We start from the raw sequence: 27,262 nt of genomic DNA on the forward strand, positions 1-27,262 counted from the left end.
GCCTTATGTTACCAACAAAATATCACACAGGAAAAAAAATCAGAGATTCATTCATGAGAAAAGATTTGGTAACTAGGCATGGAGCAAGAACAGGAGATAATTGGCAGTTAGCCCATGTGCTTCTTTGGCATCTTGGCAATTTCAGATCAGAGGATGACCTCCGGCACTTACGTCATTCCCGTATTCACCCACCCACCCACCTGTGGAGGAATCATGGAGGGACATGGACTAGATTCACATTCAATAAAAAAATGGGATTGAGCTGCAGAGCACAGAGCCAGGATTAGGCAAATTCTGGATGGAAGAAAGGTCAGTCCTTGCATGCCTGGGAACTGAGGAAGCAGGGCCTGAACTGCAAGGACAAACGTAAATTGAAAAGCCAAGCCAAATTGGTACCAAGGTATGAGAAAGGCTGTGATTTAAAGAGCAGGTAGACTTGTTGCCAAAGGGATTTAAGGTATAAAAGCAAAAAAATATGTAGGGAGTTAACTGTCTAACTCAGTCTTGATTCCCCAAAGGCTCTATCTGGTCTGTCTAATTATGGCTGCTCACATCCCTCAGCTGAACCTGAGGCTAGAATGTTGTAGTCATGGGGCAGTGTTGCTGTCTCATCTGTTACAATTTTGGGATCATCTGAGTTGTTCAGCCCCGTGTTGAATATAAAGGAAAGTTAAGCTCAGCAAGATGTTTGCAGATGGAGAAATAAAATAAAAATGGAAGGTAGGTATAACATTTAAGTGCTATGCACATGTACGTATGCATATAAAGACATACACTACATATGTACATGTGTTTTATCTCTATAGGAGTTAAGGAGATTAACATATGTAAAAGTAGTCTGAAGGCTTCGTGGGGAAAAGGAACCAAAGGATGCCTGGAATTTGGACGGTCTTGGGATAGGCATTCGTGCATTTTCTTCATCAAGTCCCCTCTTTCCCCAGCACCTTCAGTGATATTTGAGCTCAGGTTCAGGGGACAAAAAGAGTTTAATAAGGTCTAAGCTTTAGTCCTTCTAATTAATTTATTTTTAAAAGCCTGTGGGAATAGGGAAACAAGTCATAAAAGTTGTCTTGGAAAGGGGAAACCTGAAATTCTTTAAAAGTAAATGTGTGTGACCAGAAAAGAATCCTCAGAAAAACAAGTATAAAGGAAAACTGCATATAGGCTCTGTATTTCCTTTAGTTCCAACAATGGATGGCAGGCCCAGACAGCTCTTCCTCTCTTAGCTCAATCTTACATAATATTTCTGGAGCTGGAATGCTATCTTCAGCCCATCTGGCCTTTATTTATTAGCGAATGGGTCAGCCTTTTAGCTTCTTGCATTCTCTAGGCCGTTGCCCCTTTAATTTAGAAATTTAGCAAAAGCAAAGGATAGTCCATGGTCAGCTGGCATCCTTGCTGGATGATGACCTAGCACATGGGACTTGGACATGGGCAAAGTTGACATTGGATAAGAGACTATGAATGGGTAGCAGGCTGCGTGCCAGGGATTAGGCAAGCAGAGTGGAAGATTTAATTTCTTAAAGACTCGTCTCATCAGAAGGCGCTTGGGAAAATCCTCCTTGAGCATCTATAATCCATGTGTTAGTAACTGTTGGGGCAAATTAGCTGGTCTCTGCCGTTAAGTGACTTAAAATCAGTAGGATTCAGGTATTCTTGAATTTAGAAGAAATGTATCCCCCTGCTACTCACCTCCTGTCTGTCATTGTTGGCAGCTGGTTAGGCACCATTCATGGATGTATATAGAAAGAAGAGCATAAATGACTGCATGAGAGTAGAGTTAGGTGTAGGGGTGATGATGTAGGCAGGCCCAGGTATGATTGGGAAACCCTGATGCTTCAAGCAAATGGAGCCAAATACTTGAGCTGTGTGTCAGTCAGCTGTCTTCTGCTAGAGCACAAGGTTTCTTTTAAATGTATCCATCCCAGGAGCCTAAGGCAGCTAAACATGTATGTTTAATCCATAACTAACACCTTATAAGGATGAATCAAGTAAAAAAATAAAAGTCAGAGCATTTCTGATAATATGTAAAACCTGGTCTAAGTCATAATTCTTCTTCTGAAAAATGAAGGCATGAACGGGCCCAAGCAGGGGTAGTAGGGGGAGTTGAAGGAGCTCCTTGTCCTCCATTTCACCCTATTTTATTAGCACAGTTCCTCTTTATAGCCCAGAAAATATGGCGGCCAGACAAAGCCAGAGTATATGGTTCCCATGGTAATGACTCCTAGTTCCTGATGCCATATACCACCTGGTGTTCCAGCCTGAACAGCTGCAGAGGATCTTATTATACAGCAAGGAAAATAATACATGTATGCGGGAAGAGAGTGCTTACACTTACCTGAGCCTGTGGATCTGTTATGCTGGCTGAGTTGCTGTGTTGTAACTAGAGTCATATTAAAGTGTTTCAAGACACAGTTGCTATGTTGTGACTAGAGGCAACTAGAGTCTTATTTTTTTCAAGACAAAATTGTGTTTCAAGACAAAAGTAAATACAACAAATTTCTTGTTGATTATCAATGCAAAAACATTTAGAAATATTATAAACCAAGCAGTTGCAAAGAATGAGTCATGCACTTATTCTCAGTTTTGAAAAGGTCTTCATTTGGAGATGATTTCTGTGAAGAGGCCTTTATAGCATGGGTACAAATGGAGGTGTGCCCTGGAAAGGTCACAAATGCCATCTCTCTCAGAGAGTACTTAGATAAAACGTCTTAATGGCAGAGTGGACAGTACTAGATGTGTCTGGTTGCTTAACAAAATTGGTTTATTTTAGTTCACTCTCATTTTGCCTTAGGTCCTCAGATTGTTTTCCCTTCAGCCCATATCCATGATGAGTGGCTGCTGAGAGATCTCTAGTTTAGCAACCAGCCAGTGTCTTTGTTTATATTTTAAAAAACAAATACTTTTTACAGAATGAAAACTCATTAAGCGCAAGAAAAATGCTACTTTTAAGAGGAAAAGCAAAACTATAAGTGGTTCTTTTGCTGCATGCCTGTAGGATTGTGCCTTGAAGCATTTTTAGAGGTTTTCCCCCTCTATTTCAAAATGAAATGTTGAACATATTTGGTACTGTAAACAGACACTCCTTTTTTTGAGTTCTGCCACTGTTTTCTGCCCCGTAGAGTCAAGGAGCAATTACTGAACGTTTGAGAAGCTTCAGCATGCATGATTTAACAGCCATTCAAGGAGATGAGCCTGTGGGACAGAGGTCCTATCAGCCTGCCCCTGAAACAAAAAAGAAAACAAAAACAGCTCCCGGTGAATCCACAGGTATGTATTTGGCTGATTTCGGCTAGTCCCATCGTTTGAGAATGTGGGTTTTCATTCAGGCCTGTTAGTGAAATAGTGTACAGTTGGGGATCGGGGTTAAGGGCTTAAGCCTGAAATATGCAGTTTCTTCAGGCAGATTTGTTTGTGTAAATCTGTCTTATCTTCTTAACATTTATCAGGGGCTCTTAAAATTCTAAGTTTTACTTTGCCTTGTTCTTCTTTCTCTACCTTTTCCCCAAGTAAAATTTCTTAGCTGGTTTGAATTGAAGAGGAGATAAAGCAAAGTCACTCTCAAGGTCCAGAATTATCTCCTTAAAGCCTGTGCCTCTGGCAGCAGCCTTTCCTCCTGTCACCACATTGCAGGCCAGCTTCGGTGACAGCATGGGCCAGTAGGCATCTCCTAAGGGACTCCTCCTGCCCGCCCCTCCTGATTCTAAGAGACACAGATGGGCTGCCAACTTAGAGAGGCCTGCACCAGCATTTGGAACAGCTTGAGAATGGTGTCTCCAATCACATTGTTTATACTCCTCCTGTTTTTTACAACATTTAGGGAATTTTCTACTTGGGCAACCTTCGAACGTTGCTAGTTACAAATAATGACAAATTAGTTCATTTAATAATGTGTGAATTCTTGGGTGAGGTAATGGAGAAGATAAAACTGATTAAACATGGGATCACTCTATGAAATGCTCATTAGGTCTAATTGTTATAAATGGCACCAGAGCTGAGACATGAAATAGTAATAATGAAAGTAAGCATCCAAGTCAGCCAAGCTCTCTGTGCTCCAGGCAGTGCTCTGAGATGATGAGATGGTGAACACTCACCAGTCTGCACCTGTTGGCAGAGGAGTTCTTCATGATAAATCTCCTTCACAGAGGAGATACAGGGCCAGAACCACATGTGCATATATGTGTGCATATGTGCACACACACAGACACACATACTCGTAAAGATAGTTCCTAGAACTGATAAAATATTTCTGAAATTAAGTCATTTACAATAAATAGTATTAATTTTGTGGGGACTGTATGTAACCAAACCTTCATTTTTCATAGATATAGTGATATTTTAGATCCAGCCTCTTGGAGTTGGAAGGGACTTCAAAAGCCATGGACTATTCCCATCTGTACCTGAGCTAAGACTCCTTCTGCAACATTTCTCTTGTGCTAGGGAACTCACTTCTTCTTATCTGGAGAATCATGACTGTTGAGAGTTTTTCCTTGCATCAAGCCTAAATCTACCTCTCCAACATCCACACGGTGCCCCACTTAGCCTGCCGTCTGGGGCTGAGCAGAATGCAGCCAACCCCTCCTCTACTTTATAGTCCTCAAAGTTTGAAGATCGTTCTGCTCCTCGGATGATTCCAGACAGAACATGTCCAGCTTCTTCCACCTATTCTCATATGACGTGGCCTTCCCCATCTTGGCTGCCCTCTCCGGACAGCCTCCAGCTCATCTGTTGCCTTCCTAAAATGGGCCCAGAACTGAACAGATACTGTCTCACCAATGCTCTCACCACTTTGGATCCTGGGGTCCATTGAACCCTCCCAGATCTGTTCTTCTCAAATCTCATGTGCATGTGACATTGTTCTCTTCCTCTCTGTCACAAACTCAGGGAAGGACAGGGTAATCACTTCCCTCAAGGTTCTTATCTTTTCTACTCTATCCACCAGCTCTTCTTTCTTGGTAAGAATTAGCTCAAGAATGGAATTTCCCTTTGTTGGTTTCTCTTCCTTTTGAAAAATGAAATTACTATTAAATCAAGAAATGATTAGTCTCTCTGCTCTGATCAGAATGACCCAGCAGATACTCCTCATCACTAACACAGCACACTTCCCTAGTGGACTTTCCATCTCTCTCTGTCCAGATGGCCTGTGGTGTTCTCTGGTAGCACGACTGCTTCTCCTTCTGCTTCTTGTCAGTCTTTTTTCTTTCCAGGTAACACAATTCATTTTTTTTTAGAGAACAAGCCATGCAACAGCAAGGCGGATAAAGCAATCATGATAGAAAGGAGATTCAGATTTCAAATCCGGTCAGAGGATGTTTTACAAATTGTTGTAATTGGTTCTCTCTCTTGGTTTCTTGGAGGGGGGAAAAATCATACATGATCTAGACTGTCTAACAAAGTTACTAAATAAGCCTCCTGACAGTCACCAAATTCTGAAAAAAAAAGTTCTGCTCCTAAGGATTTTTATTTAAGTTCTTCTAAGGCAGGAGGAAGAGAAACATTTTAGCTTTTCTCTCCTAAGCTATTTCTCCAAAGCCCAGACCAATAAGAATATTTTTCATCCTTCTCTTATGAGCTTTCCTTTCCAGACCCAGTGTCCTGGCCCTGAACTTTGGGCTTCCCATTCTTTCAGTCAGCCCTTCTTTTACCCTCTAGTCTGTAGTTGATCTCTCTTCTTAGCCTGCTTTTGGCCACTGGAGAAGGAAGGTACTTCTTTCCTTGGACTCCAGTCCCACTTTTTTTGGTCTTAGTTGACGTCACTGGACACACAGACATCCCTGAGCTGCACCATCAGCTGGCCGGTGTACTAGGAGAGGCCTGACCTCTCTCGTTCTTGCTTTTAGGCTCTTTCAAAGGCAATTTTTGCACTACTCTGGATGAACTATCCTAAATCCTCCGCACCCTTTTTTTTTTTTTTGATTGAAAACATGATTTTCTAAAAGGTCCTGAGTAGGACCTTTGGGAAAAGTCAACTGAAGGTTCATCTCAATAGGTTTTCTGTGTCTTTAACATGTTACTGCTTTAAAAACTGAGCCCATCAGCAAAGCAGTGTTCAAGGCAGGGAAGCACATGGGGAGGGGGGGGTTCCTTCAAATGAGCATCAGGTAGTTAGCTCTGTGGTGCTAGAGAGCTTTAAGGGGCTGTAGCAAATAGGGTAATGGATAGCACAATGGTCATTTGGCATGGGTGACAGCTGGTTGATTTCCTAAGATCAGTTTCCTTCCTAATTTAATCATGTCTGTTGTCTGAAGACAATTTCTCTATTCTAGATCCAAAAGAATACGTTTGATTTTCATGCTACTCTTTTTAACTCACAATTTTTAAAAGTTTTTGTGAGATAAAACTAGAACGTTCCCAATTGTGTTTTCCTATCTTCTTATTTTTAAATCAGATCTGAGGGATTATGATTTCATCAGTGTAGGGAGTTCCCAGTAAAGAAACCCCCTCTACCAGTGCGTATTGGCACCTCTTCTACAGGTGAGAGCATTATCATTTACTGTCCTGAGGGGTCTGCTGCCTTGCTGAAGATCCCACAGCTAGTGGGTGTCAGGGGTATGACTTGAACCCAGATCACCCTGACAGGAATCTCAGGCCTGTCATCTATTTGGTATACCCAGCTGTATCATAAAATGCCTTAGTGTATTGCTTTTTCAAACTTTATATCTGGTATAAGTTAACAGACCATTTATTGAGCACTTATTTGGGGTAAAAACCCTGCTTTAGATACTGGGGAAAACAAGACTTATTGGACCCTTCCCTCAAGAAGCACATAATCCAAGGAGAGACAAAACATTACCAAAGCAGTTCCAACATAGCACATGCAGGTGATCAGTCTAAGCTCTAAATAATCGCTGCAGAAAAGTACAGTCAAGAAGGGCTTGAGGCCAGGCCTCAGCCAAGGCAAACTTTCTAGATTAGCTTGATAGGGTGAACAGTTATCATAGAGTGGAGTAGGGGAGCAGAAGGAGGAGAGACTTACTGTCTCTGTCAACATGTTCAGGTTATGGAATTCCCTTGAAAGATGGAGACGAGAAAACCGACGAAGATGGTGATGGGCCGTATTCAGACGATGAAATGTTAACCCGCAGAGGCCTTCGAAGATCCCAAAGCATGAAGTCTGTGAAGACCGTCAAAAGTCGCAAAGAGGCCAGTCAAGTACAGTGTTTGTTGTTCTCGATTAGCATTGCGTGACTTATTTGCAGTATTATCATAGAGGGCTCCTGCCCACAAAGACAGACCAATGAAAATTTGCTACAGTAAATAGGAAGGCAGATTTATGGAAATCAGAATTTTGAACAGTCCAAGAAATTCAGAATAGGGCACACTATTGATGGATAGAGAATAGGATGTTCCAGTTAATCAGATATTCTAGGGAGCAGATTCTAATACCTAGTCAGAGGTGACCCTGCACAAAAGCCAGGAAGGCAGCTGCCAAAAAGCAAACTTGGCTGACTTTGCAACAGTTTCTTGAAGTCCAGCCTTCAGAGATGGCGTGTGTTAGCATACACGGAATGCTTCTACTCTGCTCAGTAATTAGTTACATCATGGGGCAGCATAGAATCATTGAGCACGTCAAGGTCAGCGTACCCAAAGCCGGTGAAAAAGGCAGAAGTTGGTCCATTGGTTGGAGGTCCAGGGACTGGAATTTCCTGTGACATCCCTCCTACACCTGGGGTTATACTTGTCATTGTTCCACCATAATTCGGATTACATTGTTAAGGTGCTTGCACTGTGTTCTATATGTATGCATATCCATGGGCTAATTGTGGCATAAGTGTTTTACTAACAAAAAAATCTGATGAAATAGTGGCAGCTAATAGAGAATGAGTAACTTCCAACATGTGTGACGTCATGGTGTGATGATGTAAAGTTGAGTGCGCAGCAGCAGATGCTGCGATTCCCAGAAGCCGTATCTGATAAGCTGTCGTCAGTGACTGATTTTTAACATCTCATGCTTCCCTCCTCAGGTACGATACGGTTCGCTGAAGTACAAAGTGAAGAAGAGACCACAGGTGTATTTTTAGTGACCAAACCTCTCAAAGTAACCTGCTGTAATGCAATGACTTGGTTTCAGTTCATCATGTGTTTGTCCATTGAAGATAATTCCTCAAGGAGCAGTGATGACAGTGTGGATAGAGATAGCCTTTATCTGTTAAGTATATGGATAGGTTTTATTTCTCTAATTGTTACTTAATGTTCTCAACTGTTAAAAACTATTTATATAAAATGTACTTCTTTCAAGTCTGAAGATAAATTGCAGATGATAGAAAATGTTGCTCCTTTTTAAAGTTAGTGAACACTAATGTGGCCTTTGCTGTACAAGGCAGCAGCGCAGACGAAAAACCTTCTTTAGTGTACTTGAACATTTTTCTAGTTGAGGAAACTTTACCGAGTCTGTATGGTTACTGTCATTTGCTTACCTCCATTTATGCTGTGTAAATTACATGGTGAGTCATGAAAGAGACCAGTTTATTCTAAATGTGTGCGTTGGTACAGCAAACACAGAAGGAGAGAGAACACGTTACACTTTGTATGTCCTTGGATGTTTTACTTCTGTAAGGTTTCCGGGTCTCCTAATCCTCACCAAGTTTTAAAACTCTAATTTGAAAACCAGGCGTCTACATCCAGCACTTTTGTACCCAGACAGCTTTGCACACTTGAAATTGTTTACTTATTGACAGCTGTATATTTTTTTCTTTTATTGAAACTATTTTTACCACTCTTTGTCTCATTTTTCTGCGTTATATATATGCTTTGTTCTCTTTAATTTCTCTTCGTGTGGGTTTAACTCTTTAAGTGTATTTTGGAAACATGAAACATAACTGACTTTTTCATGAAATGTTCATTTCAGGTTTTAAAATTCCTTTACCTTCTCATGAATGAGAAGTAATATGTGACATTTGCATTTGTGGTTCTGTTTTGCAATTAAATATAATATGTTCCTATTAATAATACTTATTAAGCTTTTTAGTTAAAAAATACTAGTTTAAATATAGTATAGTAAGCGATCCAACACTGCACCCCAGTTTCATGAAATGGCTCAAAGCTTGAAGCATAAATTATTGGTTTTATGTGAATCTTAGTGATCGGTTTCTGCCTCTGTCATTCCCCAGCTCCATTTCATCAAATCACTTCTCTTCTGGCTAAGATATCTCCCCCGAGGATGAGGACATTCCCAGTGTGAGATTCAAGGATTGTTATCTTTCTTTCATCTGAAAAACCGTTTCTGTCTGAGGAAAATGTATCCTAATGAGTCTTCTTTTAGCAAAAGGTTTGGGGCCTTAAATTATTGAGGCTTGAATAATGGACTCTTAGTATTATGTAACTGGATTGCTTCCTTCACATTAAAAACCAAAGTCTTTCTATTGTGAGGCTGTGTATTTTTTTTTTAAAGCCCAAGTCTTTTCACTATGAAACAGTGTGGTTTTTTTTTTAAATTGGATCTTCACCTCAAAGGATTGGTAACCATTTAGTGATCAGGAAATTGAAATTTTAGAATATCTCACACATGAATTGCTGATGGAATCATATTTGTTCAGAAGTTTTATTCTGATATCCTATTAGTTCTCCCCGACTCTTGCACCTCTCTCCCCTCCCCCTTCTCCCCCCAAAAAGACTGGCAGTGAAAGCCCTTGGCCCTTTTGTCCTCTGCACCTCTTCTGGAATGGGGGTGTTCCACTGCTGGGAAGAGAAAGGTTTGCTTGGAAATTGCATCCTTATTGATGCATGGTACACTTCCTGCCGATGCCCTTTCTACTCCTGCTAATTAACAGAAGGCAACAATTAGTAACTCTTTTTTTCCCCAGAATTAGCTCATACATAATTATCTTCTCCTTGATTATTTGTTTAAGAGAATTCACCACTTTCTCGCCTGAATCCCTGGGATTTATGATCACCAGCTCTTCAGGGAGAAAGCTTTGTTTACATGTTTGTAGTGCTGGGCCTGTTTGTGCTAGTTTGATAAAATCATGGCGTTCTCGTGTGCAGAAAACTGTAACAGTCATCTCCCGTGAATTCCATGAAACCTAGAAGATTGTGCGGATTAGCTTTGTGTAGGCCTTGTTGTGACTAAACCCACACTATAGGGGCTGTAGCATAGCCCTTTATATTACTGATCTTCCATCACAGGATAAAATCTTGTTTAGCAGGAAAAAGGCAGAGATGCTTTCTAACTTGGAGGGGACGTCATCCTCTCAGTAACCAGAATTTTTTTCTAGAATCATAGTTCAAAGTGAAGGTTAGAAATAGAAGCTTTTTAGAATTATAAAGAAATTTAAAAGTTCCCCCTTCCTCCCAAATGATTTCTGGTCCCCGTTTTCAGAAGATAGAGATAGTGTCACAGTTTGCTCTGTGGCCTTCTGATTCTTTCCACTTCCTCTCCCCCTTTTCCTCTATTACTTGCTTTTGGAATATTCTTCTTAATACTTCTTTTTCCATCAATTTCTTTTCCCCACAAATTTTACTTTTGTTTTACAGTCCAGTCTTCTACAAGATTCTAATTTTTTTTAAGCATATCCCTGTTGTCTCCTTTTCCTTCATTACCAGAAAATACCCTTTTGTTCATTGTACTGTCCTCTTAAATCTTAAGGGAGATGATGATTGCTTTTTGAGTCAGGGCACCTTGTCTCTGAGTGGCACTGCCAGGAAGCCACCTCTGTCAGCCTGTGCCAGAGGTGCCTTGTAGCCAGTCAGCAGGTGCTCTGGCCTATTTGTAGCACTTCTTCTGTAACCAGAAAAATTTAGCTGTTCATATCTTGTTATGTTATAAAATTAGTTTGTCATTAATAAAAATTAGAAATTTTCAGATTTTATTTACCATAGCAAGAATTTATCACTTACCCTTGCACCCTGTAGTATTTTTCTTTTAAAGTGAGCCAGAAATGTATAATATTCACAAAAATGTGTTTGTGTGTATACACATGTACAAACATGTTCAGTACAGTCAGACCCTCCCTAGTGGGCTTAGTGGCCTTTCATATGTACCATAAACAATAGATTTTGGTTAGAGAATGATATAGCCATCATTACCAGCCATGATTACTTGACCATATTTTATTGGTTATGTGTAACAAATTTTTAAGCATTTTCAGGGAACTTAATCCATATGTCACCACCAAAGATTTCTACAGTGTTATGAATTATGTAACAGAAATAGCTGAAAAACATGAATTAACTGAAATGTGCTGTCCTTTTTTTTTTTCTTGACTAAAGCAATTTGCTCCTCAAAAGTGTTTGAACTTTGTTTTGTTAAACATTCACCTCCATCAAAACCTCACTTAGCAGGTCCCCTGCCTATTTTAATTAGAATGTCTTCTTCCAAATTCTAATTCTGATCATCTTTATCAAGAGAATTTTAAGGAAAAAGCACATATTGAAAGCAAAACAACCAGTGTCTCTCTATACACTGAGTAATTCATTTATAAAACAAAGATGCAGTTGTTGGGAATTAAGCTACTTTGTAGCACGTATGGCATATTTTAAAATAAACACATTGTCATTATTTGAAACTAAGGCTTTCTCTTTTTTTAACATTTAAAACTTTTGAAGTTGAAGTATTTTCAAGATTTAACTCCTATACTAAGTGCCCCCGGATTTAATGTAAGAGTTTTTAAATTTTTAAGGTTTAACATTTTCTATTCTGATACTTTTAAGAAACTGTTTAATAGCTTGAAGGAAAATCTTATTGCATATTGTGTCAACTTTTTGTAAATTGTGTATTTGAACACAGTGTTGTGGGTATTTTTCTTACTCTGTGTGACTTTTGAAAAATTTAATAAACTTTAGATTTATTAGTGACAAGCTAAATTCTTTCTTATGTCAGATTGCCCCTCTTCGACGTAGTTCAGTACGTGCTTTAGGTGACCTCCAGCTTTCGCGAGTGTATGCCGGCCCTCCAGTCTTTTCCTGATTCCCTAACACACTCCTGACTAGCTTTCACAAGCTCTCCGCAGCCCCAGAATACTTGACCTCTCAACCCCTTTCTTTCAGCCAATGATTTGACCATCTTTACTGAAAATATCGAGGCCGCGCATTCTGAACTCCCTCACCTCCCTGCCTCCGTACCTCCAAACATTTCTCTACATTCTGTATTCCTCTCAAACTTCTTAAGTTTATCCGAATCTCGGAACTGGCAGGGTCCTCAGAAGCCCAGACTGGATCCCTTCGATGGCTGAACCAAAAACATTTGGTGATGGGGAATCCACTTCCACTCCCTGGATCATCTCCTTGCACAGGCCCCAGTCTACACAGAGACCCTGCACCATGAATCATTCCTCTGAACTTTGTGGCACAGTGTAGAGAGTGCTGGTCCTGGATTCAGGAAAGGCCACGGTCAGATTCTGCCTCAGACTCTTACCACCTTTGTCCCTGGGCAAGCCACTTAACTTCTTCCTGCCTCTGCTTTCTCAGCTATTAAATGGCAGTAGTAATGATACCTACCTCAAAGCTTTGTTGTGTTAACAGAAGACCCTCAGTCTCATAAAGGGACCTGAAATGAAACCAAGTACAGTCAGAGATGAGAAAGCTTTATTGTATGAGAAAAGGATTGCAGAGGAGAGAAGATCCTGCAGGGGAGCAAAGAGGGAGAGAGAGTTCTCAGCTGCTCAAAGGGGAGTGGAAAAAGGGCTAAGAGCAAAGGCATCTGTGGAGACCATAAGCCAGGGTGTTTAGAAAGTCCCAAGCATGGTCTCCAGTCTGCAGCTGCTACTTAAGGTTGTCCTTGGGCTGTTAGGTTCCTGGTAGCTACAGGCATCTCCAAATTTGGTTGGAGTTCTCTCACAAAGGCTCACTGGTATGTCAAGCAGCTTTGGGCTTCAGAAGCCTTTCTCCTTGGCTAGTTGTGTAACTCTGACAGGTTGGTATAGTCATTAACAAAGCCCATGTTAACAGTTGGCAGGATCAAATAAGATGATTAAAAGTGCTTAGCACAGTGCCTGGCACATGGTAGGCTCTATATACATGCTTATTCCCTTCCCTTTCTCATCTTCAGACTCTACTAATTTCTTCTGTGCAACTTTTCCCTGTTTGCAACTCCCCACCCACACAAAAAGAAACTTTCCCATAACCTTACCCTGTTTTTTTTCTCAAGCTGTCTTTCTGTATCTTTTCTATTAAACTTCCAGAAAGTCTACACTCACTGTTCTCCAGTTTTTCCCTAAATCCATGGAGTGTGGGTTTTTTTATCCAATGGCTTTAACCCAATCCTCATGGCCCTTGACCTTTCTGTGACATTTAATCTCCTCTCCTTCCTCACCTTGCTGACATGGTTCTTGCCTGGTTCTCCTCCTGCCTGACTTCACGATATCCATCACAGATTCCTTCTTCCACCCCCAAGTGTTTTCCTCTCAGCCTTCTCAGTGTCAAATTACTCCTTTGGCCATCTGACTCATTCTTGCACCTTTAATTATTACATCTATGCAAACAACTTCTAAATCTATTCATCCCTGGTCTTTCTTATATGCTGACTCGAGGCTCACATCTGCAAAATCCCAGCAACTCAGAGAGGGGCCCTCTTTGATCACCTCATCCAAACCAGACTTGGCCTAGAAGCCCTTCTACAACATTATTATTAAGTAGCCACCCAGACCACTTGAGAAGACCTGCTGTGGGTTGGGGAAGGGGAAAGGCAACCTACACCCCAGTCACTCCATGGCACTTTTGAACAACTCATCATTAGGGTGTTTCTTATTGTCTGCTGGACAGCTCCACTTGATGTAATGCTGATATTACAAACAATATGTTTAAAAAATCTCATCCCCCCTCCCCTCCTTCTGGTGGTGCCACCTTAATGCACCACTGTCCTCCCAGACACACAGGTTCCAAATCTCAAGGGTATCTTTCCTTTTTTTTTCTTAATAGTATTTTATTTTTTCCAATCACATGTACAGATAGTTTTCAACATTCACTTTTATAAGATTTTGAGTTCCAAATTATTTTCTCCTCCCCAAGACGGCATGCAATCTGATATAGGCTATACATGCACAACCGTACTAAACATATTACCACATTAGTCATGTTATGAAAGAAGAATCAGAACAAAGGGGAAAACCCACGAGAAAGAAAAAGAAAATAGTGTGCTTTGATCTGCATTCACATTCCATAGTTCTTTCTCTGGATGTGGACAATATATTCCATCTTGAGTCTTTTGGAATTGTCTTAGATCATTGTATTGCTGAGAAGAACTAAGCCTACCAGAGTTGGTCGTTGCACAGCGTGGCTGTTACTGTGTACAGTGTTCCCCTGGCTCTGCTCACCTCACTCAGCATCAGTTCATGTAAGACTTTCTAGGTTTTTCTGAAGTCTTCCTGCTCCTCATTTCTTATATCACAATAGTATTCCATTACATTTATATGCCACTTGTTCAGCCATTCCTCAATTGATGGGCATCCCCTCAATTTCCAATTCTTTGCCACCACAAAAAGAGCTGCCATAAATATTTTTGTACATATGAGCCCTTTTCTGTTTTCTATTTTTCAAGGGTATCTTTCAGTCAACAAACAAAACTTTTGCCTCAAGTGCCCATTATGTGCCCAGGCATTATGCCAAACACTGAATACAAAGACAAAGTCCCAGTCCTCAAGGAGCTTACATTCTATCAAGGGAAAGAATGTGCATATATTAGTGAACACTATATAATATGGGCATAAGCACTATGTATTATGTGTAAAGATTATGGTCATTCAAATTCAGAGTAACTAGAAGAGTAGAAAAAAGCCTCATGTAAGAGCTATCCCTTGAACTGAGATTCTAAGAGGCAAAAATGGGAGTGCATTCCTGGCATAGAGACAGGAAATAGAATTCCAGGTACAGTTGGCCAGTCTGACAGAATATATGAAGGGGAGGAATGTTTAAGAAGCCTGGAAAGGTCATTGGAGCTATATTGTAAACAACTATGAATGTTATACAGAAGAGTGTCTCCTAAAGCAGTTAGGAGCAGTTACCGACTTGGGTCAAACCTGTGCTTCGGGAATGTCAGTTTGGCAGCCCTGTGGAGCTAGATGGAAATGAGAAAGACTTAAGGCAGGAGGTCCAATTAGGAGTATAGTCTTTTAGTCCTAGTAAGAGACACCAAAGGACTGATTCCAGGTGATGGTCTAGTATAGAGAGGAGGTCAACCCAAGAGATTGACCTGCCTCCGATTTTCCCCTCTGCAATCCTTCACACAACCCCTACGATGACCTTTGTAATGCACAAGTCTGATCACATCAGTCTAAAATAGGACAAAAATGCAAAAACCTTAGCCTGCCTTTTCCAATATTCTTCCCCTTTCGTGCATATGTTACCACCAAACTGAGCGATACACTGTTCCCTCCTCTAATCTTGTGGTCTGCGGCTGTTGCACATTAATTGAATGCAGGCTGTCTCCTTAACCCAGAGGTCACTTCCTCTCCATAGCCTATTGAAACCTTGCTCTTCAAAGCCCACCTCAAGTTCCACAATAAAGACTCCCTTGATACCCACCCCCAAGCTGAAAGCGTTCTCTCCCTTCCTGTGATTCTTACAGCATTTTGTCTAGACCTCCTCCTTTGCTCTTAAATCACATTCTAACCTTATGACACACTTACATGTCTGGCCTGTCCTCTTATCCTACCCTCCCTAGATTGTTATCGGCCAAGGACAAGGGCTGAAGTTTCATATCTGTGCCCCCTTATGCCTACCACCATGCCTTGTTCAAATGTTTGAAGTCTCTGACAGAATCAACTGACCTCCAGCGCTAAAGCTTTTACAATGATGGTAATGAATGTCAGTCAACATATACATAATGTTTCAGCACACATCAGAAGGGGAGGTGAAGAAAAGGAAGATGACATACATTGAAAATTTCCTGTAGCAACTTGTCTATGCTGAGTCATTTGGGAGATTTTAAATTCGGTAACAAAAGAAAGTACTATAAAGGAATTTTTTGAAAAAATACTATCGTGATACAGACTGAAGCATGCTATTTTTCACTTTCTTTCATTTTTTTTCTTTTATTCAAGTCTTCTTGTACAAAATGACTAATATGGAAATGTTTTACATGATTGCACATGTGTAATCTATATTTGATTGCTTACTATCTGAGGGAGGGGGAGGAGAGTGATGGATAGAATTTAGAACTCAAAACTAAGATATTGAAAATTAAAAAGAAAAAAACTACAGTGTCAAAATTCAGATTCATTAGGGATATGCTCATGTACTATTTCCACTGGCATTTAATGCACATTTACTAAGCCTGCTATGTGCCAGGCATTGCAACCTGTGAAGCATACCTCTGCTCTAGTTTGCCCGTCTCCATAAAGATGTAGAAGACTTCATTGTTAAAGTTGAATGTCATGAAAGAAAAGTAAGAGAAATTGTATTATTTATCTAATCACAGCTTTAGAGCTGGAAGGAAACAGAAGACATCTGGTCCAATGCTTTCACTTTATGGATGAGGAAACTGAGTCCCATAGGTTGAGTTGTCCAATGTCACAGAGGGGGTAAGGGGGAAGATTGGGTCAGGGGCTAATGGTGTCTTCTGAGGTTGAAGTCAGTTCTCTTTCTGCTAGATCACACCGATGTTCCGTGGCTCCATCTATTTTCAAGTTAGGAGGCTACTGGCCTTGTAATTAACTTCAGTGAAAACCCCTATTTTTAAAAATGTTTGTTTTCAGTGCCATTTCATTATGAAAAATAACGTATGATAAATTACTTCTGGTGACAGCATTTAAAAGGCAATTATCCTCTTATTTGCTTTGTGATGTGTATCTTTGTATCCAAATTGATTTATAACTCCAGAGTGTACAACAAAAAGGAGACTGGGTCTTCCCCCTAATCTTTTTCACTCTACGTGAAGTCATTGTCCTTGCAAACAAATGACCCCAGACCACCAACCACCTCAGAGCTTGGTTCATTGTTCACCAGAAAACATTCTGCCCTGTCTTACTGGTCCCGAAATATTTTAGCCTTGAAATGCTAATTGTTACAGAATTTTAAAAGCATCCTTTATAATATGATTTTTTAATGAAGTGAAGGATTGTACATTATCAAAAGCTGTGCTATACACAAGGGGAGATGAATCACCATATGACTGACATTTGTATGGATTTCAGGGCTTACAAGGGATTTGAATTACCTCACTTAATCCTCACAACAATCCTGTGAGATAGGTAATGAAGATAGCACCCTCTCCCCTTTTACAGATAAGGAATTTAAGGCACTGTGTCCCCCCATTTTACAGAGGAGGAAAGTCATAGATTAAGTGACTTGCCCAAAAGACACACAACTCAAAATCACAGAATCTGAGAGTTAGAAGATGCCTCAGTGTCCTCGGCCAACCCGTACCTAATAGAGATCCCTCACTATAATATAGCCCACAAGTAGTCTGGCCTCTGCTTGAAGGCTTCCGGGGAAGGAGAACCCCCCACTTATTGGGGTTGAAGTTGGTGATGGGGCTGTTCCGACATCGGACTTAGGTTTCCCTCTTTGCAATTTACACTTATTGTTTCTGGGACCAAAGGAAACATCTAATTTCTTCTTCACGTAAAAGCTCTTCAAATACTTGAACATAACTACCATGTTGCCCCCTAATGCTTGTCCTCTCTACGATAAGCCTCCCTAGTTCCTTCAACTAGTCCTCACTAGGACATGGACTCAAACCTCTTCACCATCCTAGCTGCCCTCCTCGAGATCCTCTCTGACCCATCCGTGTCCTCCTTAGACTGGGATGCTCAGAACTGAACACAAGATTCCAAGTAGACAAGTAGTAGAGTCAGACCCCAACTGCACCCCGCCCCCCTACATGACCTTAAGACGATACAGTATAATGATGGATATTTTCTTATTTTGTTGAGTTTCTCACGTCGATGCACAGCACCTTAGTTTCTGTATGGTACCCACAAGTGGGAAAGAATTATAGTGAATATAAGCAGTTGCTTGCAGAAGATTTTACATGTTTCCCTACTAATTCTTCCACAACTGTCCTTCTGGTCTTTGAGGAATCCTATCTAGATTATCTGTTATGCATTGGGAAAATTTATTTCAACCTCAGCATCTTTCAGAGAAGAATCTTTATCTTTACTTAAGACAAAGTTGTTTTGAAATTCCACTGCCTTAGAAACTGCCTCTGAGTTTAAACCAGGTTTTGCTTTTATAGGCAACCCTTAAAAACAGCTTTACAAAGTTTCTCAAGTTGACTTTAAAGTTGATGTTCACAATATGGGTATCTTATGCAGAAAAAAAAAATGTACTTGCAGGGGGAGGAGGAAGAATCCAAAAGAGTCTGAGATGGTTTGTAACTTTTCCGTCACTAAATGAATGCCTACAGGGACCTTGGACAAATCACTTCACCTCTCGGTTTCCTCATATATATAATAAGGGTTAGATGTTGAACTCAGGCCTCTATGGTCTTTTGCAGCTCTAAATCTATGAACTTCAGACTCAGTAAGCTAAAAATTTAGCAATAATATTGAGTTTTTTATATATTTCTAACAGAAAAGCATGAGAAATGCAGTTATATTTTTACTTTCCAGACCTGTGATTTCATCAGCGCAGAGCTAGCTGGAAAGAAGCCTCCTTCTGCTAATACAGAACAGCAGTGGATCAGCTCGGTGATTTTTAGTCTTACAGCGTTGCCAATGTCAGCCAGCCAGCATGTGTCAGTGACAGGATTTAAAATGGCACTCCTGACTTTAAACCACTTTATCCTGACACAGGTAGTTATCTAGTACCTGTGTTTAATTCCAGTTCATTCAGAATTATAAAGAATCTGTTTAATATTTTGAAGTAGAATAACACTGGATTTTACTTAGCTCAGTCCATTAACATGACTGTGTGCCGAGAGTTGTGCTAAGGATACAAAGAAAGGCAAAAAGAGAGAGGGAGCCCTCCTGCCTTCCAGGTGCCCTGATTCAAATGGGGAAGGCAATATGCAAATAACTATGTACATACAAGACCTAGCCATGTAACGGAGAGGTCAAATAAATTTTGTGGTTAAGGTGAACATATCCAGGCAGATTCTAACTTCTCTGGCAAAGGAAGAAATATCCTCTATAGCTCTTAAATCGCCATCCTTCTTCAGCTCTGAGGTCACAGAATCCTTTGACACTTGAATAGCTGTGGGCTAATATTGTCCAGTCCTGCACAAGTCAAGAAAGTCAAAATTTGAAAATGAAGAGAGGGTTTAGGGGTTGTTTTCTCTCATTTCCAATTGGTGAAAGAAAAGCTCTGGCTGGACCAGCCTCATCAGTGAAGGGCAAATCAAAGGCTGCCCTCAGGAGCAGGGAGGAAGAGGCTCAGTTATTAGCTAAGGCAAGCAAGAAGGTGAGAATGGGATATTTAAAGCTGAGTAGGGCCCGGGATGGCCTCAGCTCTCCCTTTCTGGTCTCTTTGTCCAGCATTTGTTAGACTGTTTCTTCCATTAAAATCACGTCTTATCAATCCTTGTGGTTTCCATTTACATGAAGAATTTCAGGACTTTTTTTTGATACTGGGATTTTAGCTAAAAAAAAAAAAACAACAACAATGTAAAAAGATCCAAAAAGGGGCTTTTTAACTTGGGCAAATTTGTTTCTGACTTAGAGTAAATGTATATAATATTAAAAGTTAAGGATGACCTTGTTAAGGTTCACAAATATGGGAACATACTTCTTTTTTCAAGTGTCAAAAGGAATAGCAAGCTGAGAACAAGATGTTAAAGTCAGTCTGAGAAGGGAAGATTGAGAAGGTGAATTCTGACTTACATTGGGCTTGGGAGTCAAGAAGATGACCTGGGTTCAAGACCTATCTCAGACCTTTACAAGCTGTGTGACCCCCAGCAAGCCAGTTTCTCTCTCTGGGCTTCAGCTTCCTCATGTGTACAATGTGGACTTGGGAGCAGGCTCTAGGGTCCCTCCCTGCTCTAAGATCTATGATCCACGCATCAGAGTTTTGTTGGTATTTGGTTGTGTCTGACTCTTCACGACCTCATTTGGGGTTTGCTTGGCAAAGTTACTAGAATGGTTTGCTGGCTCATTTTCCAGATGAGGAAACTGAGGCAAACAGGGTTAAGTGACTTGCCCGGGTTCACACAGCTAGTGAGAGACCCAGGCCAGGAATTCAGGGAGATGAGTCCCCCTGACTCCAGGTTTGGCACTCCTCCACTGAACCATCTAGCTGTCCCATATGCATCAGAGGAGAAGATGAAAATAAGTGAGAAGAAAGCAGAAATTTCCCTTTTTTATTGCACTCTTACTTCAGGTTGAATAAGGGGTCTGCAGTAGGCAGAGAAGATAACGGTCCCTATGCTTAAAGATTTTACATTCTAAAGTTAGAGGCTGCAGACAGGACACACATAAGCTGAAATTTCTGTTTGCCTGCCTGTGACGTCCATACAAAAGCCTTCTCAGCCACATTATGGAGAAGGCTGAGCCTGGAATTTCCAGCAAAAAGGGGCCATCATTAAAGATGCAGAGAGGGGTCACCCAAGGTCAGGTTGATGTCTGACCCAGCTGCCTAAAAGAAAGCCAAGCTGCATCCAGTAGTCACTGCTTCTTCCTTTTAATGGAACAATGATTCTCTCTTTGCCCTCACTAAATGAATTGTACGGAGCAATTGAAACATGTTATGGGGAAGAGGGAGTAGGCCATTCCTGAAAGTCTGAGAATAGAGCTGTGGTAACCTCGCCTTCCCTATGTGCCTATTTCAAGAATCCACAAGCTAGCCAGGGTTGAGTTCAGTTGGTACAATTTGCTGGGGTTGTTGTTTAGACTTGGAGGGAAGGTCACATGCCCTCCCTGACAACCAAGGTTTATGGGCTCTCTCTAATTAGCAGTACCGTCCACCAGACAGACTGTTGGCCAACCTCCAAGAGGAGAGTTTTACAGGGGCCCTGATGAAGGAGAAAACAAGGTTACTTACCCTGTGACTGGAATTCTTGGCTCACATTACCCCTAGAGACCTGGCCAGCCAGATCTTTCAGGGATGCTTTTCTTTGGGAACTCAAAATTAAGGGAAAGGAAATCTTGGAGATTCTGTGTAACCTCTTAGCCACAGGTCACCCCTTACATCTTCACTGGGGTTGGACAGGTCAACCCCTTTGTTTTCTAGAGAATTGTTTTCTGCACACTCCTGTAATGTTTTAAACATGTTCACCCCTACAGAAAAGGAAGTTTGGGTTCCAATGTCAATAAAATAGTAATCGTTGTCCGGGAGTAACCACAGAGAGGCGAGTCAGAGATCCCGTCTGTGACACACATGCTATTACTAGCCATGAGAACTGTGAAAATATGGGTCAGATCCATCAGAACTGCCAGGGAGTGGCTGGAGTTCAGGAGGGGTGAGCAGGCAGGGATGCTCGATTTCTTCCGTTAATTCAAGCCAGATACCTAGCATTGGCTTTGAGGTCTGACATGTTTCTGTAGAAGCTACAAAACCCCAACTCCAGAGGCCATGGTGCCCCACAGGATGTCAAATGTTAACCTGGGGCTGTGTAGCTCCCAAACAGCCAGAAGAGACATGGGTGAGTTCTCATTCCCAATGCAAAGAAAACAAAACAAAACAAGAAGAAAAACACCTCGCAAACAGCCGCTGTTACTCCAGTCACATTCCAAGGGCACTGAGTCACAGGGCACAGTTGGCTTTGCCCCAGAACAGAGCTGCTTCTGTGTGTCTGGGTGGAGGGTGGGGGAAGGGAGGGAGGAAATAACCTCCAACTCCAAACGCAGGACAGATAACTGGTGGAAAGGAGCCATGAGCGAAATCTCAGACGCCCGACTTAATCTGGGGTCTGCTGGCTGGGCATCCGGGCTCCATCTCCAACCATTTAAAAATGAGGTCACAGATCTGCTGGCATCTAATCACGGCCCCTGGGGGTTTTCGTTGGTGCGGCTATACTTGGCTTTCTTCTCACAGACCCAAACCTCCCAGGAAATCCTCCTGGCTACCTCGTGTAGACTTTCCAGACTCGTGGGGGAGGGTGGTGTTGGGGGGCGGGGTTGAAGATTATCCCTGAGCTTGTCACCCTGGACAGTCCACAGATTTAAAAGATGGAAGGGACCATAAGAAAGCATCTATCTGGTCTTCACCACGCCAGTCATTTCTTAGATGAGGCCCAGAGAAGTTTGAGATTTTGCTTAATTATACGACTTTTGGGGTGGGGATTCGGAGCCATATCCTTCAGCTCCAGATCCAGAGCTCCTTCCACTACGATGCCAGGGTAGCCAAAAGCAAAAGGTCCTCTAGCTGGTGCTCTCAGCAAAGTGTCTCCCACGCCACTAGACGCTGAGGGAGGCCAGGATGGAAATTCTCTGACTGGGACTTGGACGCGTGGGATAATGTGGTTTTGGGGGTTTGGGTGGCGGCGGCTTTCTTTTTCTTGCTTGCTTTTTTTTCGCAGAGAAAACACCCTAGCCCTCCCTTTTTTCTTCCCTCCCTCCCGTCTAAGGCTGCCCTGAGCCAAGGGCGGAGAGGAAAGGAGAAGCTGCACACATCTGGCTCCAGAGCGACCACATCTGGCTGCAGCAGCAGCAGCAATCGGAGTGCCTGGGCTGAACAGAGTTCGAGAGGCCCCTGCGAGCCCGGAAAGCTGGAGAAGGGGGGCGGGGGGACAGTGGTGGTGAGGGGGGCGTGGGACTCCACCTCCTCCTCCCACCCACTTAGAACCAAAGGAGGGCGCCTCCGCCCTCCTCCCCTCCCAGCCCCACTGCCTCCAGCCCAGCCCAGCCCAGCCCAGCCTGCCACAGCTGTTCCCGCCGTCCTGGCCCGGCGGGAAATGGAGCTGGACAGGGCTTTCTGCGCTGTGGGCGAGTTCGGGAGCTGCCAGAGGCGCTTCGTGGCGGTACTGGTGGGGTTGCAGGTAGGGGACTGGCCAGGGAGGGGGAAGGGGGATGAGCCCAGTGCCCTGCCCGGTCACTCTCCCTGTCTCGCTACGTGGACCACCCTCTCCCCGCCCCCGGCCCCGCCTCCCGTTCTTCCAGCCCACCCACCCCCACCTTCGTAGGAGGGGGCTATGCGGCCTTCCTGGCTCACTGCCTGTTTCCAACCGCTGGGCTCTTGCTCCTCTGCAGCCCCTGCAAGTGTTCCCACATAGCCGGACCTCCCACCCCCACCCCTGGAGTCTTGGCAGCCTCGAAAAGCGCGGGGTTTTCCAACCGTCTGCCAGGGCCTAGGAGGAAGTGGTTGCAAAGGGAGGTGGGGCTGGCCGGCGGCCCGACTGGCTGGGGTGTTTCCTTTCTTGGGATGCTCCCCGAGGGTGGCTCACGCGGTGGGGTTAGAGGGTGGGGGTGGAGGTGGATCAAAGGCGCGATGCCCAGCCCCTGACTCTTGGGCCTCACCACCTTCTGACTGCATTCCTCGACTTGAGCATCTCCTTGGATAGATATGGATTGGGGAAGACCCCTGATCAGCCCCGAGGAGTAAAGGCTGTTAGAATCCGCGAAAGTGGGTCTCAGAGGCCCCCGCCTCCCATCCCCCTCCAGCACTTCTCTTCCCAGTTTTCTCCTACACTGCCTATAGTTCACCCATACCCTCAGAACAATGGGAGGGGGATGTGAGAGGGAAGGGATGGGGGGGGTCTTATCCCCCTCCTGGAAATGGGTTGCAGGCTTTCCCTTGGGTTCTTAGTGCGCGTATATAGCCCCGGGGCTTGGTCTTCAATAATTGCTGGGTGGAAACCCCGACGCCCCAGCCCGGGATGCTCGTGGGTGGAGGCCGTGGGTTTGACCCTAGTCGCGGTGACCTGGCAGAAAGCAGCGGGGCTTTCTGCCGCGAAGTGCCTCGCCCGCCTCTTCGGCGCTAGCTATACTTTGGATAAAGAGTTTCCCTCGAGTAGGCTGGACAGAGGCCGAGGTCGTGGTGCTAACTTAGAGGGAGGGGCACCACTTAAGTCTAAAACCCTGAGATCGCCTGCCAAAGACTGCCTGACACCTCAGGGAACCGTGCACGTGGTTGGTGAAAGAGGAAAAAAAAAACATCTGGAAGAAAAGTCCAGGCAGGCTGATACACTAAACGACAGTGTGTTGTTCTGTTCCTCGTTGGGAAATGCCAAATGCCTCTGGCCCCCAAAACCCGTTTTCAATTTTGACAGAAAGCTCGGGTTAAAAAAAAATGGAAACTCGCCCTTTTCTTTGTTCTCTCTGTGTTACCTAACCCCTCGACTACTCCCGGCTGTAGGGTAGATGCCCCCTTTGAAGGGTTTACTGGAGGCCAAGGAGGAGAGTAGCCCAGGATAGACAGGCACGGAAGGAATGCGATCTGCATACTTGGAGAGACTGATCCCCAATGCCTCACATAGCATTTCCATGACACTGAGCGGGGATCATAGCCAATCTTTTATCCCAAAGCCTGAGAGCAGCAGGGAAAGGGACCAGGGGATAGCTGGAGGAGACCAGCTGTTAGCATTCATAAAGCCATCTTAGATTCATGGATGTAACGCTGGGAAGGATCTTAGAGGGCTCCTAGTCTGGCCTTCTCGTTTTACAGGTGAGGAAACTGAGGTCCAGAGAGACTGTGACTTGCCCAAGGTCACACAGATGGGCAGTGGGCTCTCACCGGGATATAGCTTCCCCAGATCCTCCAGCTCTTTCCAATGGCCCCACAGTACACAAACCAGTTCCCCATTTTGGTGCAATTCATTTGGCTGTTGGAACTTTGTCACCCTTGGCTTCCTTTTTTAAGTTCTTGTGTGGTTTCCTGATAAACGGTAGAGGAGAATGTCACAAATACAGCGTTTGAGAATGTGTTAGTCATCATTAGGAGGCCAGACTTGCCATGTTGGAAGAGTAAGCATGTTAGGCCAGGACAGGGAAGTCAGCAGATTATCTCTTTGTAGATAGGACTGTGATATCTAGAGACACGAGGGCCCCAGGGTTCATCTGGCCCATCCCCCTTTAACAAATAGAGAGACTCAAATCCAGGCAAGTTAATGCTGTACCCTTGGGAATGTCATTTAAGTCTTCTCTGAGCCTGTTTCCCCATCTGTAAAGTGAGGAAGTTGGACTTACTGATATCTAAGGCCACCTCTAGTTCAGATATTCTATGGTCCAATGACTTTGGACAGTCAAAAAATAATTTAAGGTCCCGCACCCTTTCAGGCCAATGACACATATTTCCTTCAGAGACACCAGTACTGTTTTGTTAGGAGTGGCAGTAACCATGGGTCGGATGGTGCAAATATTCCCATGGATATATTCACTCCCTTCCACGACCTTTCTTCCTGAGTTCAAATCTAGCCTCAGACACTTACTGGCTGAGTGACCCTGGGCAAGTCACTTCACCCCGTTTGCCTCAGTTTCCTCATCTGGAAAATGAGCTGGAGAAGGAAATGGCAAAACACTCCAGTTTCTTTGCCAAGAAAACCCCAAATGGGATGTCAGAGAGTCAGACATGACTGAAAAAAAAAAGATTAAACAAGTAGTAGATAAGGCACTGAACTGGTAGTCAAAAACACCTGAGGGCAAAATCTCCTCTGAGACACTGTAACCTCTCTCAGCCTCAGTTTTCAGAGGCTGCAAATTGTGTCCATCTGCAAAATGGACATAATACCTGCAACAGGTCTGTTGTAAAGATTAAATGAGATGATATATTCATTAGACTGTAGACATACATTTATAAGCCTTAAAGTGCCATGTAAAGACCAGTTATTTTTAAAACCAGAAATGTAGGAGGCTATGCACATATGCTACCCCTTGAAATGGTCCTGGGTGCTTTCTAACTCTAATGCCCTTCAGTCCCACAGATTTTTTTCTTCTTATTATTTCTTTACCTAGTTTCAGAGCCAAAATTTCCTTCTCAGTAAAATAAAAGGGTGGATTTCCCAGGCAGTTTATGAGCCACATAAGAAAATGACCTCATTTTTTAAATGAAAAATTAGATTCAGTTTCATCATCTGTCTTTTTCACCACATTTTTGGCTACTTCCAAAAATCAAATCCATACCCAAGGATGAAGGATTACCACCACTAAGAATACTGGAGGGGAATACTGGAAGTAATACTTTCTGGTAGCCCAGAAAGGTAATTTGATCTTGGACTGCATGCAGAGAGACAGCGGGCAAGAAGTGGAGGGTGAGAGCTCCCAGCCTCTCTCCTGACTAGGCCCCACCTAGAGCTGTATGTTCAGTTCTGGGCACCAGAGTTTAGGAAGGACATCAGTGAGCTGGATATTGTCCAGAGGAGGCAAACGGGGTAGATAGTAAAGGGCCTTTTCACTCCAGAGCAGTCTTTAATTCCTACTGTTTGCATTTTCAAATGTACATGTGGTTGTATAACCTACATAGGATTGCTTACTGTCTCAGCGATGGGGGAGGGGATGGAGGAGGGAGGGATATAATTTGGAACTCAAGACTTTTTTTAAAATGTTAAAAATTGTTTTAACATGTAATTGGGGGGGAAAGAAAATATTATTTAAAAAATGTCCACATGGGCTAAGGGTAGATAATGTTTTAGATTTTTAACAAAATGTATTATCTAGAATATTCAGAGAGCTAAGCTATATGACTCTTTGGGAACTACTCTGCGATGCATTTTCTTCATTTATAAAATTAAATGGCTGGCCTCCAATAAACCATAGTTTTAACAATTTATGACTTCCTAATTTAGCTTGTATCTAAAGGTCACGGCGTGTGTGACCCAGCTTCCTGTGGTAGACCATCATGAGATAATTCAGAACTCCTATAGAACAAAAAGAAAAACTCAGGGGAGATTTTAGAATTTCGAATTGGCCTAAGTAATGTAAGGGGGAAGCTAGATAGTTAAGGCAAAGATCATAGGAAAAACTGGAAGGGATCATGCTTTCCAACCTCGTTTTACAGACAAGGAAACTGAGGAACAGAATCTCTGAGGTTACCTAATGCTTGTTGATTGATCTAGCCCCCACATCCAGACAAAAATCATCTCTAGAATACATGTGACAAGCCGCCACATGCCCTTTGCTTTGAGACTTCTGGTAAGAGGTAATCAACTAGCCTCTTCCCTGGGAATGGTTGCCATGGTGAGAAATTCTTTCTTGTATCAAGCCCTGAATCTATGAAACCCAGAACCGTTGATTCTAGCTTTGCCCACTGGGGCTGAGCAGGACCAGCTTAGTCTCTCTTCCACTTGAGAGCCCTTACTAAATAATTCCAGGAAAGTCACCTCTTGGTCCACTCTTCTCCGAGATAAACATCCTCACTTCTATTTTAACAAGTAAAATCTGTGAAAAACCAAGTTCTCACCCAGGAAGATTTTCATGGCAAATAAATGGACAAAAACCAGAGGAGACAATCTCTAGCAATGTTGTAACAATCAGTAAATCACCCAGGATAATAATAGCTTACACTTATGAGATGGAGTGAC

At 42.8% G+C, this 27,262-nt stretch overlaps 2 protein-coding genes across 5 annotated transcripts in view; both read left to right on the plus strand.

The window, feature by feature from the left end:
• REEP3 (receptor accessory protein 3) overlaps positions 1–11,796 on the plus strand; it is an 84,294-nt gene extending 72,498 nt beyond the window's left edge. For 2 of the 3 annotated variants that reach the window (XM_036734788.1, XM_036734790.1), the window contains 3 exons: positions 3,123–3,270; positions 6,998–7,152; positions 7,965–11,796. In XM_036734788.1, coding sequence (XP_036590683.1) covers positions 3,123–3,270; positions 6,998–7,152; positions 7,965–8,021 — 360 coding nt within the window. In that variant the 3' untranslated portion in view covers positions 8,022–11,796. The remainder of the gene's footprint in view (positions 1–3,122; positions 3,271–6,997; positions 7,153–7,964) is intronic. The other variant, XM_036734789.1, reaches the window with a different exon arrangement.
• Positions 11,797–22,666: 10,870 nt separating this feature from the next.
• The window catches only part of LOC118828062 (solute carrier family 22 member 15-like), a 92,258-nt gene continuing 87,662 nt past the window's right edge, over positions 22,667–27,262 (plus strand). For both annotated transcript variants that reach the window (XM_036734445.1, XM_036734446.1), the window contains exon 1: positions 22,667–22,786. In XM_036734445.1, the coding sequence (XP_036590340.1) occupies positions 22,703–22,786 (84 nt within the window). In that variant the 5' untranslated portion in view covers positions 22,667–22,702. The remainder of the gene's footprint in view (positions 22,787–27,262) is intronic.

The sequence above is a fragment of the Trichosurus vulpecula genome, chromosome 8 (assembly GCF_011100635.1).
Source record: "Trichosurus vulpecula isolate mTriVul1 chromosome 8, mTriVul1.pri, whole genome shotgun sequence".
Taxonomy (NCBI): Eukaryota; Metazoa; Chordata; class Mammalia; order Diprotodontia; family Phalangeridae; genus Trichosurus; species Trichosurus vulpecula.